At 42.0% G+C, this 13,121-nt stretch overlaps 1 protein-coding gene across 1 annotated transcript in view; it reads right to left on the reverse strand.

The window, feature by feature from the left end:
* Positions 1-13,121, reverse strand: part of LOC138102765 (F-BAR domain only protein 2-like) — a 257,438-nt gene that overhangs the window by 149,853 nt on the left and 94,464 nt on the right. The window contains exons 7-8 of the mRNA XM_069000522.1: positions 7,223-7,321; positions 5,751-5,847 (exon numbers count right to left, since the gene is read on the reverse strand). Coding sequence (XP_068856623.1) covers positions 5,751-5,847; positions 7,223-7,321 — 196 coding nt within the window. The remainder of the gene's footprint in view (positions 1-5,750; positions 5,848-7,222; positions 7,322-13,121) is intronic.

Below are 13,121 nucleotides of genomic sequence, written 5' to 3' on the forward strand. Positions count from 1 at the left end.
ATCATAGACATAAAAGACTCTTTCTTTAACATCCTGCTCCATCCTCAGGACGCACCACGGTTCACCTTCTCCATACCCTCTCTTAATAAACAAGCCCCACTAAGAAGATACCATTGGCTCGTCCTCCCACAAGGCATGACGAACAGCCCTACCATCTGCCAGTGGTACGTCGCCCACATTCTGTCTCCCATCAGGAGCCTGTTACCAGAAGCAATCATCTACCACTATATGGATGACATACTAATCTGTGCATCAGAAAAAACTTATTTGGACAGAACTCTTAAAAAGACAATTGAAGCCATAGGAGAAGCAGGGTTCGAGATTCGTGAGGACAAAGTGCAGCACTCCAGCCCATGGACTTACTTCGGCCTCCAGATCCGTGAGAGAACTATCGTACTCCAGCAACTCGCCATCAAAGAGGACCCCAAAACCCTAAGGGACTTAAACAGCCTGTGTGGATCCATAAATTGGATATTCCCCCTTCTGGGAATCACAACAGAAGACCTCACTCCCCTCTCCAACCTCCTCTGTGGCAGCGGAGACTTGGACTCTCCATGCGCCCTGACGCCTGAAGCCCGAGATACCATCACCAAAGTCCAAGAAGCCCTGTCTTCACGCCAAGCCCATCATGTTGAACCCAGCCTGCCTCTCCAGTTTGCAGTTTTGGGTAAAGCTCCCCGTTTACACGGACTGATCTTCCAATGGGACCCTCAACTCAGAGACCCTTTGCTGATACTTGAATGGGTCTTCACAAGCCATCAACCTACAAAAACATTAACCACCTTCCAAGAAGTAATGGCACATTTAAGATAAAAGTCCAGAACTCGTCTCCGCTCTCTTGCAGGGTGTGAGTTCACATGCATATACTTGCCATTGACCACTGAAGATCTGAAGCAGTTGCTCCAGACCAATGAGAGCCTCCAGTTAGCCCTAGATAGCTACACAGGCCAAATTTCCATTCACATGCCAAAACATAGATTTTTCTACCGTGATACAGCTTTTAAATTGATTCCAAAATTAATCCAAAGTAGAAAACCTCTCAAAGCTCTGACCGTCTTTACCTATGGGCCTGGCTCGTCCTAGCAATCTGTCATGACATGGAGGCAACCCAATACCCAAAAATGGGAATCTGATATGCAAATAGTAGAGGGATCTCCACAGATTGCTGAGTTAGCAGCTGTTGTCAGAGCCTTTGAGAAGTTTAAAGATGAACCTTTTAATTTGGTCACAGATTCGGCTTATGTCGCTGGCATAGCTATGAGGGCTGAACATACTTTTCTAAAGGAGGTCTCCAACCAAAAATTATTCCAATTGGTTTCTACATTAATTCATTTAATCTCCCACAGAAAACAGCCTTACTATATTATGCATGTGAGGTCACACATCGACCTCCCTGGTCCCATTGCCGAAGGGAACAGGAGAGCAGATGCACTGGCCATGCCAGCAGAGACTGCAAACGTCCCCGACATCTTTGCCCAGGTGAAGTTGTCACATGCATTTTTTCACCAAAACATTCCTGCCCTCGTCAGAATGTTCAAGCTTTCAAAGGATCAAGCAAAAGCAATCGTTGCAACGTGCCCTAACTGCCAGAACTACCAAATACCATCTATGGGTACCGGAGTCAACCCCCGTGGTCTGAACATCTGCCAATTGTGGCAAACCGATGTAACCCACTTCCCATCCTTTGGGAGATCCAAATATGTGCACGTGTCAGTTGACACATTTTCTGAGGCAATGTTTGCGTCAGCCCATGCAGGAGAAAATGCTGTCCACGTCATCAAGCATTTTCTCCTTGTCTTCGCCACCCTGGGAGTCCCTGAAGAAATCAAAACAGATAATGGGCCTGCCTACACCTCCCGTAAGTTAAAAGATTTCTTCAACCAATGGGGAATAAAACACAAGACAGGCATACCTAGCAATCCCACAGGACAATCCATCATAGAAAGGACCCACCAAACCCTCAAAAGAGTCCTCAATCAGCAACAGAGAGAAACAGAAATCTTGTCTCCTGTTGAAAGACTCTGTACGGCTTTCTATGTCATTAACTTCCTAAATGGTACATCATCAGAGCCTGACCCCCCAGTACTCCGCCACCTCAAATTCAACCCAAGCTAAGCTCACGGAGAAGCCACCAGGGCTGGTGAAGGACCCTGAATCACACCAGGTCTCTGGGCCTTTCCAATTGATTACCTTGCGGAGAGGCTACGCCTGTGTCCAGCTACCATCTGGCCCGAAGTGGTTCCCAGGAAAAAATATAAAACCATACCTAGGCCCTATGAACACTTCTCCTATAAACACCAACAAGAACTCTCCTGAGTCAAATACAGGACCTCCCCAAAACCAGACCAGTTCTGCATGGAGACGGAGACGCCGCCAAACGACCATCAACCAGAGAAAAGATCGTCCCACCACACGGCAGCAGACCAAACAAAGCTGAACAAGATGCTACGGCAAAAGTCAAGCCGTAGGCCAGACACAGCCAGAAAAAATTGATCCTTAGTTTATGTTACCACCCCCCTTTTTACCCCAAATATTCCCTTCCCTCAACCCTTGTAAAACCTCCCTAAACCCCAAAACCTCCCCTCTCACCACAAAGCTAACAAATCTCGCTTATATTCCCTCTCAGAAGCCCCATCCCTGTCCAAAGATGAAATATATCTATGTTGATGCTGTCCTCACTGCTGCCTCGATGACCTAAAAGTAGATAATGACCTTTTTGGACGATGGGAAATAACGGGATGGATTGCATCTTTGATTAAGGGAGCTTTGTGGGTATTCATTGTAATTATTACTTATGTTCTCTTGCCTCCTACATTGCTGCAGAAAGGCTGCTGGGAATACCTTTTTAATAAATACAGAAGGGGGAGTTGTGGGGTATGCCCAGCCCCTGCCCTGGAGGGATCTCTGCTGAGATAAGAGATTTCGCAATCGCCCAGCAGGACTCCCTGGAAAGGCAACCACTTCTCTGGTCACAGCGAGAAAAGACAGACCCACAATCCTTTGGGAGAAGCTATGCAGATCCTTCATAACCCATTGGTCTGTACCCATCCCAGATCCTCTGTAACCCATTGGCCTTTACTGATCCCCTGTATCCCTATAAAAGCAAGCCCTCTGGCCCCTGTGGCTCAGAGAGGGTTCTCGTCCCTGGCTTTCCCCTTCGCCAGAGGGGATCAACAATAAAGCTACCTCTGTGCGGAACCAGCCACACGAGTCTCTCATCTCTCTCTCTGGTCTGGCTTGGCCTGGAGGCTGCCCTGCAGAGCTGAGCTGGAATCACGAGCTGATAATCACTAAAGAGCTGACAGTCTCTGCACGGGCCCTCCTGCCAGCAGCTGAGGGAAAACACCGGGCCTCGGGAAGGCGATTCCTTTCGGGACCATCTCCCCGGACTGGTCACCTCTTCCTGGGTCAGAGCCGCTGACCCCCTTTACCAGCTGTAATAGTAACCTGATTAAAAAATGTCCTGAATTTATAATTGGAACATAATTAAATCTCTGTTTATAGGCAAAGAGGCAAGAGGTGACCACACCACCACTCTGTGGGGCAAGAGATCTTGACTTTAGTCAAAGGGTAGCTTGTGGTGGTGCATCCTCCTCCCCTCCTCCCCTGCCATGATGTGAGAAATGCTCGTTAGGCCCCAGCCTTGATGAACAGCACCTGGGCTCAGCTCCTCTTGAGCTTATCAGAAACAGTCTGCTCCCAGGAACTAGTGCTGGCTAATGAGCTTCTGGGTTTTTAATGAACAGCCTTGGAAACATTTTTGCTTGAATAACAACCCAAGTGGAACAATATTTTTGTTCTCACACTTTCAAAGAAAGTTTATGACTTAAAGTGTGGCCAGGATGAAACACTGTTATGACCAAAGCCCACTGTCTTGCAACCCTATAAACAGCAGTCCAAAGTAAGACCTTTTGAGCTCTCCTGGCCTGCAGCAGCTGCAACCAGCAAACTCCCTGAGTGGGACCTCTGAGAGCCAGTGAACTCTTAAGTTTGCTATACTCAGAGGACCACGGAATAACAATGAATCCTGGGCTGATAAAGAATCACAGAATCACAAAATAAACTAGGTTGGAAAAGACCTTTGAGATCATCAAGGACCTAACACCTCCTCATCAATTAAACCATGGCACTGAGTGCCATGTCCAGTCTTTTTTTAAACATGTCCAGGGACGGTGACTCTACCACCTCCCTGGGCAGATGATTCCAGGGCCCAATCACTCTTCCAGTGAAGAATTTTTTCCTGACATTTAACCTAAACTTCCCCTGGCGGAGCTTAAGACTGCGTCCTCTCATTGTCAGTGGTTGCCTGGGAGAGGAGACCAACCTCCACCTGACTACAACCTCTTTTCAGGTAGTTGTAGAGAGTGGTAAGGCCTCCCTCGACCCTTCTCCCATTGAGAAGTGAGTATTTCACTACCTTTGAGAGGTATTTTTCACTGGTACCTTGTACAAACTCTTTATATCTGTGTGCATGCAAGTGTGCATATGCTATAGCAAATGTGGGAGAAACGCTGCTCTCCTAGATTCTTAAGTACTTTAGATTTGTAAGTTAGGCCTGTAGAGTAAGGTACTGTTGTGGTATAGTAAATCCTATATGAATCCTTTGCTAAATTGTTTAACTTAAATTATAAGGCAAGATAAGTACTGTTAAGTTTAAATGCTGTTAAGTGCTGTTGGACCTTTAGACTGTATTTCCTTTTATCCTTACCCTTTCTATCCTTTTGTCTCACATACACACGCACACACCCCCACACACACCTCCACATAGATATTTTTTGGTTTATTTTGGTTTGGATTGATGGACTCTGAATTTTTTGTTTGTTGCTTTTCCTTGGGGTGCCATAACCATCTAGTAAGTAGCAGAGTGAACCTTGCCAATGAACTTTATTGTGCTGTTGCTTTTATATTAAATCTGTTTTTACTGATACCTTTGCCAGTGATTCTTTAAGTGATCTTAAAGCACTCATTCATGACACCTGGGCTGCTGCATTCAAAGCAGCATGGGCAGCAGGTCGAGGGAGGGGATTCTGCCCCTCTACTCTGCTCTGGTGAGACCCCACCTGAGTACTGCATCCAGCTCTGGGGTCCCCAACACAAGAAAGATGCGGACCTGTTGGAGCAAGTCCAGAGGAGGGCCACAAAGATGATCAGAGGGCTGGAGCTCCTCTGCTATGAAAACAGACAGGTGGGGCTGTTCGGCCTGGAGAAGAGAAGGCTTTGAGGAGACCTTCTATCACCTTCCAGTACCTAAAGGGGCTACAAGAGAGCTGGACAGGGATTTTTGACAGGGGCATGTAGTGACAGGACAAGGGGGAATGGCTTCAAACTGCCAGAAGGTAGAGTTAGATTAGATATTAGGAAGAAATTCTTTACTGTGAGGGTGGTGAGACCCTGGCATAGGTTGCCCAGAGAAGCTGTGGATGCCCCATTCCTGGAAGTGTTCAAGGCCAGGCAGGATAGGGCTTGGAGAAACCTGGTCTAGTGGAAGGTGTTTCTGTCCATGGCAGGGGGTTGGAACTAGATTATTTTGAGGTCCCTTAAAACCCAAACCATTTTTAGGACTCTATGAAATTGTGTTGATAAAATTCCATGAATCATTTAATATCAAAGATAATTAATCCTAAGAATTTGAAATGGTAAGTACATTACCACTATAAAACATTAACAAATAGAGTTTGACCTTTTCTTAGGAGTGGAAATCTACAGTTTTTATATTAACGTTTCCTACACTGTTATTTTTTATCTCTTACCAGGTCTTTCCTTCCCAGTTCCTTTTGACTCAGAAAATTTCTGTATTAAACTCTTAATCGTAGTATTTGTCATGTTATCAATAAACTCTTCATGTACCTGTCAAAAAAAAAAAAAAAAGACAAAACACTCCACAAAAGGAATTTTAAAACCAGTAATTGAAAGAATGTAATTAACTTTAAAAAGTGGTTTTCTCTAGAGTTAGGGTTCAAAATACTTGCCTCCAAAATATATTACAGGGCTTCCAAAAATTTACAGGTATTTTACCAAGGAAATCCCTTCTTTGCTTTAGTATTAGCAAAGGTGTTTGAGATACAGATGCAAATGAGGAATGAAAGAATACAGCTTGATGATGTGTTTAAGATTTCCTTCCATTTCTTCTATCTAAACCACTTTTGTAATCCATAATTTTTGGAATTTTTCAGCAACATGTCCCACTACAATGGCTCTTAAGCCAGCACCACTTAAGGGTGTAAACTATTAGCACTGTATTCTCACAATTCTCACCTGCTTGAGTAAAAGCATTACCCTTGTACTGTTTTTTAGTCTGACAACCACATGGTTAATAAGATTTTCCAACAAGGCAGTATGTATATGCTTTAGAAATAAATAGCATGACCCTTGCAACTACCATTCATTAGCAGAAAACCTCAAACCCAAGGAAAACAGTGACTCAGATATATACAAATAAACCTACATTTCAGAATATCAAAAATTAAGGACTACTTATAAGGATTAAACCAACTTGCATCTAGAGAAAAGACACTATAAAAGCTTCTTTCAGTACTGTTACTGAAGGTCTTTTGCTCATAAAAACCAAAGCATATTAAAAATTTGGAAGTTTTCAGAATGATATAATTTCAAGTTTTAGTTAAAGAAAAGTACAAGTATCCTGAAATGTGTGAAATGGGTGCTAATTAATATCTAGGGAAAAGAATTCAAAATTGTCAATAAATATATTCTTTTTGGTTAACACAAAATGTAACAATTATTCAGCCTTATTCTGTAAAATTTGTGATACTAAACTTATAAATACACCAGGAATCAATAAAATATTCAGGTTATGTTGAATTTAGATATTAAAAAGATTTGCAATACAATGAACAAAATTAGAGGATGACCCATTTAATAAAAAAATTCAGAGAAGCTTGAATAACAAAAGAGAATACATATATAGAAACATCACAAAAGACCAAAACAGCAATTTAGTACATTTAAATCTCCTTCAAACATCTCATAAACAAGTTCTATACTTGCATAACATTTGATATCTGTGGTAAAAAGAACCATATCTGCTTGAAAGTCTTTTGAATTCTGTAGATTATTTCTATCTTCTACTCATACTTGTTTTAAAATCTACAATAATTTGAAAGATGTGATCCTGTAATTACCACAAACACAGTAAGAAATGTTTCATTTAAGAGTTAAGAAATATATGTAGCATGATCCAAACAAATGATAATATAAAAATTACCTCTCCTATTTGCAAATGAATTTCTTTTATGCTAATTGACAATGATTCTATAATCTCTTTCATATGAAGAAGGTGTGTTTCTTCAATGTCTTGAAATTTCTGTAAACCAATACAAACAGTTATTCATAATGAAAAGAATTCTTGAAAAACTAAACCTTAAATTTTAAGAAATATAATAAAGAGAAAAACAGGTTTTTTTTCAGATTTTGATTATGGTAATGACAGCGTTTAAGAAAGGAAGGTGCAGAATTCATAGTTATGAAATAATATACTTTATAATAACCTTTTAGAAGCATTATCCAACTTTTCTATTTACTCTTTAAACCTTCACCTATCTTGATTTTTTTAAGTCTGACATATTTCTACCAAAAGAAAATAGGATTGAATGATGTTTAATAAAAAACAAACAAAAAAAACCCCCCACTTTTTTCATATCTGAAGAGTTTAGGTTTTTTATCTAACTCCAGAAATCCTATTTCTGAATCTGTTTTGTGACTCCTCATCACCCTCTTTTCCTGCTCACAATATACACATGCTTTATGTTTCTTCAGTTAAATCTATATCCTTTGCTTCTTTAGAAGCAATTCATTTGTTTGATCTTTAAACTCACTGTATAAAAGCTTTGCAGCTTGTCTGGAATTTAGGATCACAGAATATTCTGAGTTTGAAAGCACCCACAAGGATTATCAAGTCCAACTCTGAAGTGAATGGCCCATACACGGATCAAACCTGCAACCTTGGTGTTATTAGCACCATGCTCTAACCAACTGAGCTAATCAATTTGCCCTCCTGTTGGACCTTACCCAGACTTTCACCTGACACCTATTTTAAAATCATTTCCAATGTCTCTAATGACCGTTTCCTAGCCAAAGATCAGAACTAAAAAGGTCATCCTTCCCAACAGTCAACCATAATCATCTTGAAGTCCGTGTTTTACCCCTGCTCTGTCCTAGATCTCTTCCTACTTCTGTAACTGTCCAAACTTTGGAGCACCATTTAATCTTCTCTCCACCTTTTCCAGGGTTTTCTGAAGATCATCTCTTCACATTTCACACCTCCTGGTACTCTTGATTCATAAACAAGTACCACATCATATAGACAAATCAAATCTCTCTTCTAAACTCAATCTTTCTTTCTTTTGCCATACTTATATGCCTGTCTAGCCATCAATCAAGCAGATAAATTATTTTTTTTCCTCAAGTGGTCATCCTCTGTAGCCTATTCTAGGATGTTATTTCTTTTACTGACTGCTTGATTACATAACCTATATTATTTTACTTTCAAAGCTATGTATGGCCCATCTCTATATCTACTCTCAACCACTATCACAGTGTCAACATCCATATGCAATGTGATCTTCCAGCCTATTTTCACCACTGTCCTGATTTCGTTTGGGATAAGAGTTCATTTCTTCTCAGTAGCTGGTACAGTGCTGTGTTTTGGATTCAGTATGAGAATAATGCTGATAATACACTGATGTTTTGGTTGCTTCTGAGCAGTGCTTACCCTGAGTCAAAGGCTTTTCAGTCTTATGCTCTGCCAGTGAGGAGCTGCACAAGAAGCTGGGAGGGAGCACAGCTGGGACAGCTGACCCAAACTGGCCAAAGGGATATAACAATAATAATATGGTATGGAATATTTTACTTTTTTCAATTATTAAACTGTTCTTATTGCAACACAGGTTTTACCTTTTTCCAATTCTCCTCACCATTCCACCAGGGAGGGAGGAGGGAGTGAGTGGCTGCATGGTACTTAGTTGCCGGCTGGAGTTAAACCACAACTACCTAATTTTTACCTAAACTCAAAGTCAAGTTGTCCTGGGTTGAAGTGTATTCTATTACCACACTCATGAGCCGTTGAAATCAGGTGGGGCAGTGTTTCCTTGCCTCCTCCCCCCAGACTACCTTGCTGTTAATGGCCCATCATTGTCCTGCCGAATGACTCAGAGATAACTCCCTCCGGACTATCTTCTGTTAATGAGCCTAATCAACACTTGGCCTCATGACTCATTACACCATTGTGAGATGCTCCACCCAGAGGGAGGAACCAAGCATCCCATCGTGGATATAATCTGAGACTGAACACCAGAGACATCCCTTCTCCACTGGATTTCCAGAGGACAGGAGCTACAGAGCCACCACTGGACCTTCTGAGGAAGAGAAGACTTTTTTTCTCTACAGGATCACCGCTTCAGAGGACTGCTACCACCACCCTGCCTAACAGGGACTCAGGTTGTATCTTGACTCTGTCAGTTTGAACCAGTGTTTTCTTTTAGTCTTTCTTTTTTTTTTCCCTTTCCTTTAATTTTCCCCATTAAATTGTTATTCTGACTTGGTGCCTCCCACTGGTTTGTTTTCAAACTAGTACACAAGTTTTGAGATTATGCCAATGCCACTTCCTTCGTGTTTGGTTTGAGGTCTCCATAAAACTCTACAAAACATTCTCCTTTAAACTCTTCTCTATAGTGTATATCGAAACAGCCAGCCATTCAGAGATATTTTTTTTCTCTTGCCATCTTGGCCTTGCACAGGAAATAACACAAAGAGGTCTGATCAAAGACTAAATCTATCTAGGTACTATAATACAATCAGCTATAATCATTAACCAAATTGTTTACTTTCAGTTTTGTAAGATCAGTCCATTTTGAAAAGATGTACTGAAAGAAATCTGTAATGTTAATGACCCAATAAATGCAAGTCAATTCTTAGCATTTTAAGCTACAATAAAAAAAAGAAAAATCATCCATAGGATCTTTATCTATTCAACTCAGCATACACAGCGTAAGCAAGCATTATTCCTTTTTATAAACGTACATTTTCCTGTCGGTTTTAAAATGTGACTAATTATTACTCATTCTTGAACTTTATTTATATAAAAACTGCTCAACAACAGTTATCCAGTCAACTGCACTCAGTTCTAATTAAGACAGGACTTTCAAAGAATAACTTAGCACTTCCAGTTATTTAATTTGTTCCAATAACTGACTGCACTATGTGATTATAAAAAAGCTTCTAAAAAGGTGAAATAACTGACAAATGAGATGTTTTCATAACAAATGCATAGCAATTGTATAATACAACCATAGTTTTATTCAGAAAAACTTTCAACATGAAGAATTTCTGCCAAATCCAGTATCTGAAACAGAAAGTGAATTATATTTTCCTATGTCTTTAATCATAAAAATCGTTCCATGTTTACTGCAGAAAAAACCCACATAATTTGCAATTTAATATTAGGAAGATCATGTTTCTAATTTCAACTTCTCAAAATAATGTATCACAAGCCATGTCACTTTGATAATAGCAGGTAATTTAATAAATTAGGAGAAAGGAAAAAATGTAAAATTTATACAACAGTATTGGTGGAGTTTAACTACGAAAAGAAGACAGTTAAGTGAGGATATTGCTACATGACTACCTAGAATATAGCCCCAAGAATTCAAGGTGTTTGCATCCTCAGAAAAATTTTATCTGAATGGTCTAAAACAGATTTAAGACAACTGATTTTGCACTGAAACAGCTGAGAATGCTCACGCTGTTCACTTATTTTGTTTTTAGAATTAGTATATTTAAAGTGAAATGTACTGCAAATTAAGATAATCTAGGGTGTGATTGATTGGCAAAGGTTGCTAGCGAGGGTCCTCTGCCCATGATTCTGAAATGTGCTGGCCACACTGGAACACACTTGCAGTTTTATGGAAATGAGACAGGGACTCCTGAGGTAACAGAAGCCAACAGGGAAACACCAGAGAATTATCTCAAAGGAATTAAAGGGTGTTCCTCTAGGAAAGTGACACAGCTGACAGCCCAGCCGAGGTGCCTTTACACCAATGCACATGGCATGGACAACAAACAGGAGGAGTTGGAAGCCACCATGCTGCTAGAAAGCTATGACTTTGTTGCCATTACTGAAACTTGGTGGGAGAAATCCCATGACTGGAGTGTGGCTATCGATGGCTACAGGCTATTCAGAAGGGACAGGTGAGGAAGGAGAGGTGGAGGGTGTCCCCTCTACATCAAGAGTTGGATTGAGTGTGAAGAGTTGTCTCTGAAGAACAGCCACAAACAGGTTGAAAACCTGTGGGTAAGAATCAGACCAAGGCAACAAAGGGAATTTAGTGGTTGGTGTCTACTACAGGCTGCTTGACCAAGAGGAGCCTATTGATGAAGCCATCTTGCTCCAGCTGCAGGAGGCATCGTGCTCACAGGCTCTTGTCCTGCTGGGGGACTTCAACCACCCTGACATCTGCTGGGGGAGTAGCAAGGAGAGCTGTAGCAATCTAGGAGACTCCTGGAATGCATGGAGGATAACTTCTTGAACCAGGTAATAGACAGCCCTACCAGAGGGGATGCGATACTGGATCTGATGGTCACCAACGTAAGCAAACTAATTGGGGATGTCAAGACTGGAGGCAGCCTGGGCTGCAGTGATCATGCACCAGTGGAGTTTGCAGTCCTGAGGGGCAAGGGTCACATAAGGAGGAAAGTTAGGTCCCTGAACTTTAGGAAAGCAAACTTCCAGCTCTTCAAGGAGATAGTCAATAGGATCCCCTGGGAGATGGCCCTCAGGAACAAGGGAGTGGAACAGCTGGCAGATCTTTAAGGAAGTCTTTCATAGAGCACAAGAGCTTGCGATCCCCAGGAGTAAGAAATCGGGCAAGGAAGGCAAGAGACCAGCATGGCTGAGTAGGGAACTGCTGGTCAAACTAAAGGGAAAGAAACAAATGCACAGGCACTGGAAACAAGGACGGGTGACCTGGGAAGAGTATAAAGATGAAGTTTGGTTGTTTAGGGATGGGGTCAGGAAGGCCAAGGCAAAACTGGAACTCAGCCTGCCAAGGAACACAAAGAATAACAAGGAAGGGCTTCTACAGGTACGTTAGCCAGAAAAGGAAAGTCAAATAAGGTGTATCCCCCACAATAAACAACTCTGGTGAACTGGCAACAATAGATGAGGAAAAGACTGAGGTGCTCAACAACTTTTTTCCTCAGTTTTCAATGGCATCTTCTCTTCCCACACCTCTCAAGTGGATGGACAGCAGGATGGAGACTGGGGAAACAAAGTCCCTCCCAATGTAAGAGAAGATCAGGTTTATGACCACCTGAGGAACCTGAACGTACATAAGTCTATGAGACACAATGAGATGCATCCCAGTCCTGATGAAATTGTCTGATGTAGTTGCCAAGTCACTCTCCATATCTGAAAAGCCGTGGCAGTCAGGTGAAGTCCCAGGTGACTGGAAAAGAGGAAACATTGTACCCACCTTTAAAAAGGGTTGAAAGGAGGATCAAGGGAACTACTGACCTGTCAGCATCACCTCTGTGCCTGGGAAGACCATGGAACAGATCCTCCTAGAAGCTCTGCTAAGGCACATGGAGGACAGTGAGGTGATTCAGGACAGCCAGCACAGCTTCACCAAGGGCAAAATCTGCTTCACCAACCTGTGGCCTTCTATGATGGAGTGACTACATCAGTGGACAAGGGAAGAGCTACGGATCTCATTTATCTGGACTTCTGTAAAGCCTTTGACACAGTCCCCCACAACATCCTTCTCGCTAAATTGGAGAGGGATGGATTCGATAGGTGGACTGTTAGATGGATAAGAAAGTGGTTGGATGGTTGCATCCAGAGGGTATTGGTCAATGGCTCAGAGTCCCGATGGACATCAGTGACAAGTGGTGTCCTTTAGGGGTCCGTATTGGGACCAGAGCTATTCAACATCATCAGTGACATAGTGAGATCGAGTGCCCCCCCCCAGCAAGTTTGCAGATGACATCAAGCTGAGTGGTGCAATTGACACCTGAAGGATGAGATGCCATCCAGAGGGACCTGGACAAGCTCAAGAAGTGGTCCCACAGGAACCTCATGAGGTTCAAGACCAAGTGCTGGTGCTGCACCT

Source organism: Aphelocoma coerulescens (assembly GCF_041296385.1).
Source record: "Aphelocoma coerulescens isolate FSJ_1873_10779 chromosome W unlocalized genomic scaffold, UR_Acoe_1.0 ChrW_unloc_scaf_1, whole genome shotgun sequence".
Classification (NCBI taxonomy): Eukaryota; Metazoa; Chordata; class Aves; order Passeriformes; family Corvidae; genus Aphelocoma; species Aphelocoma coerulescens.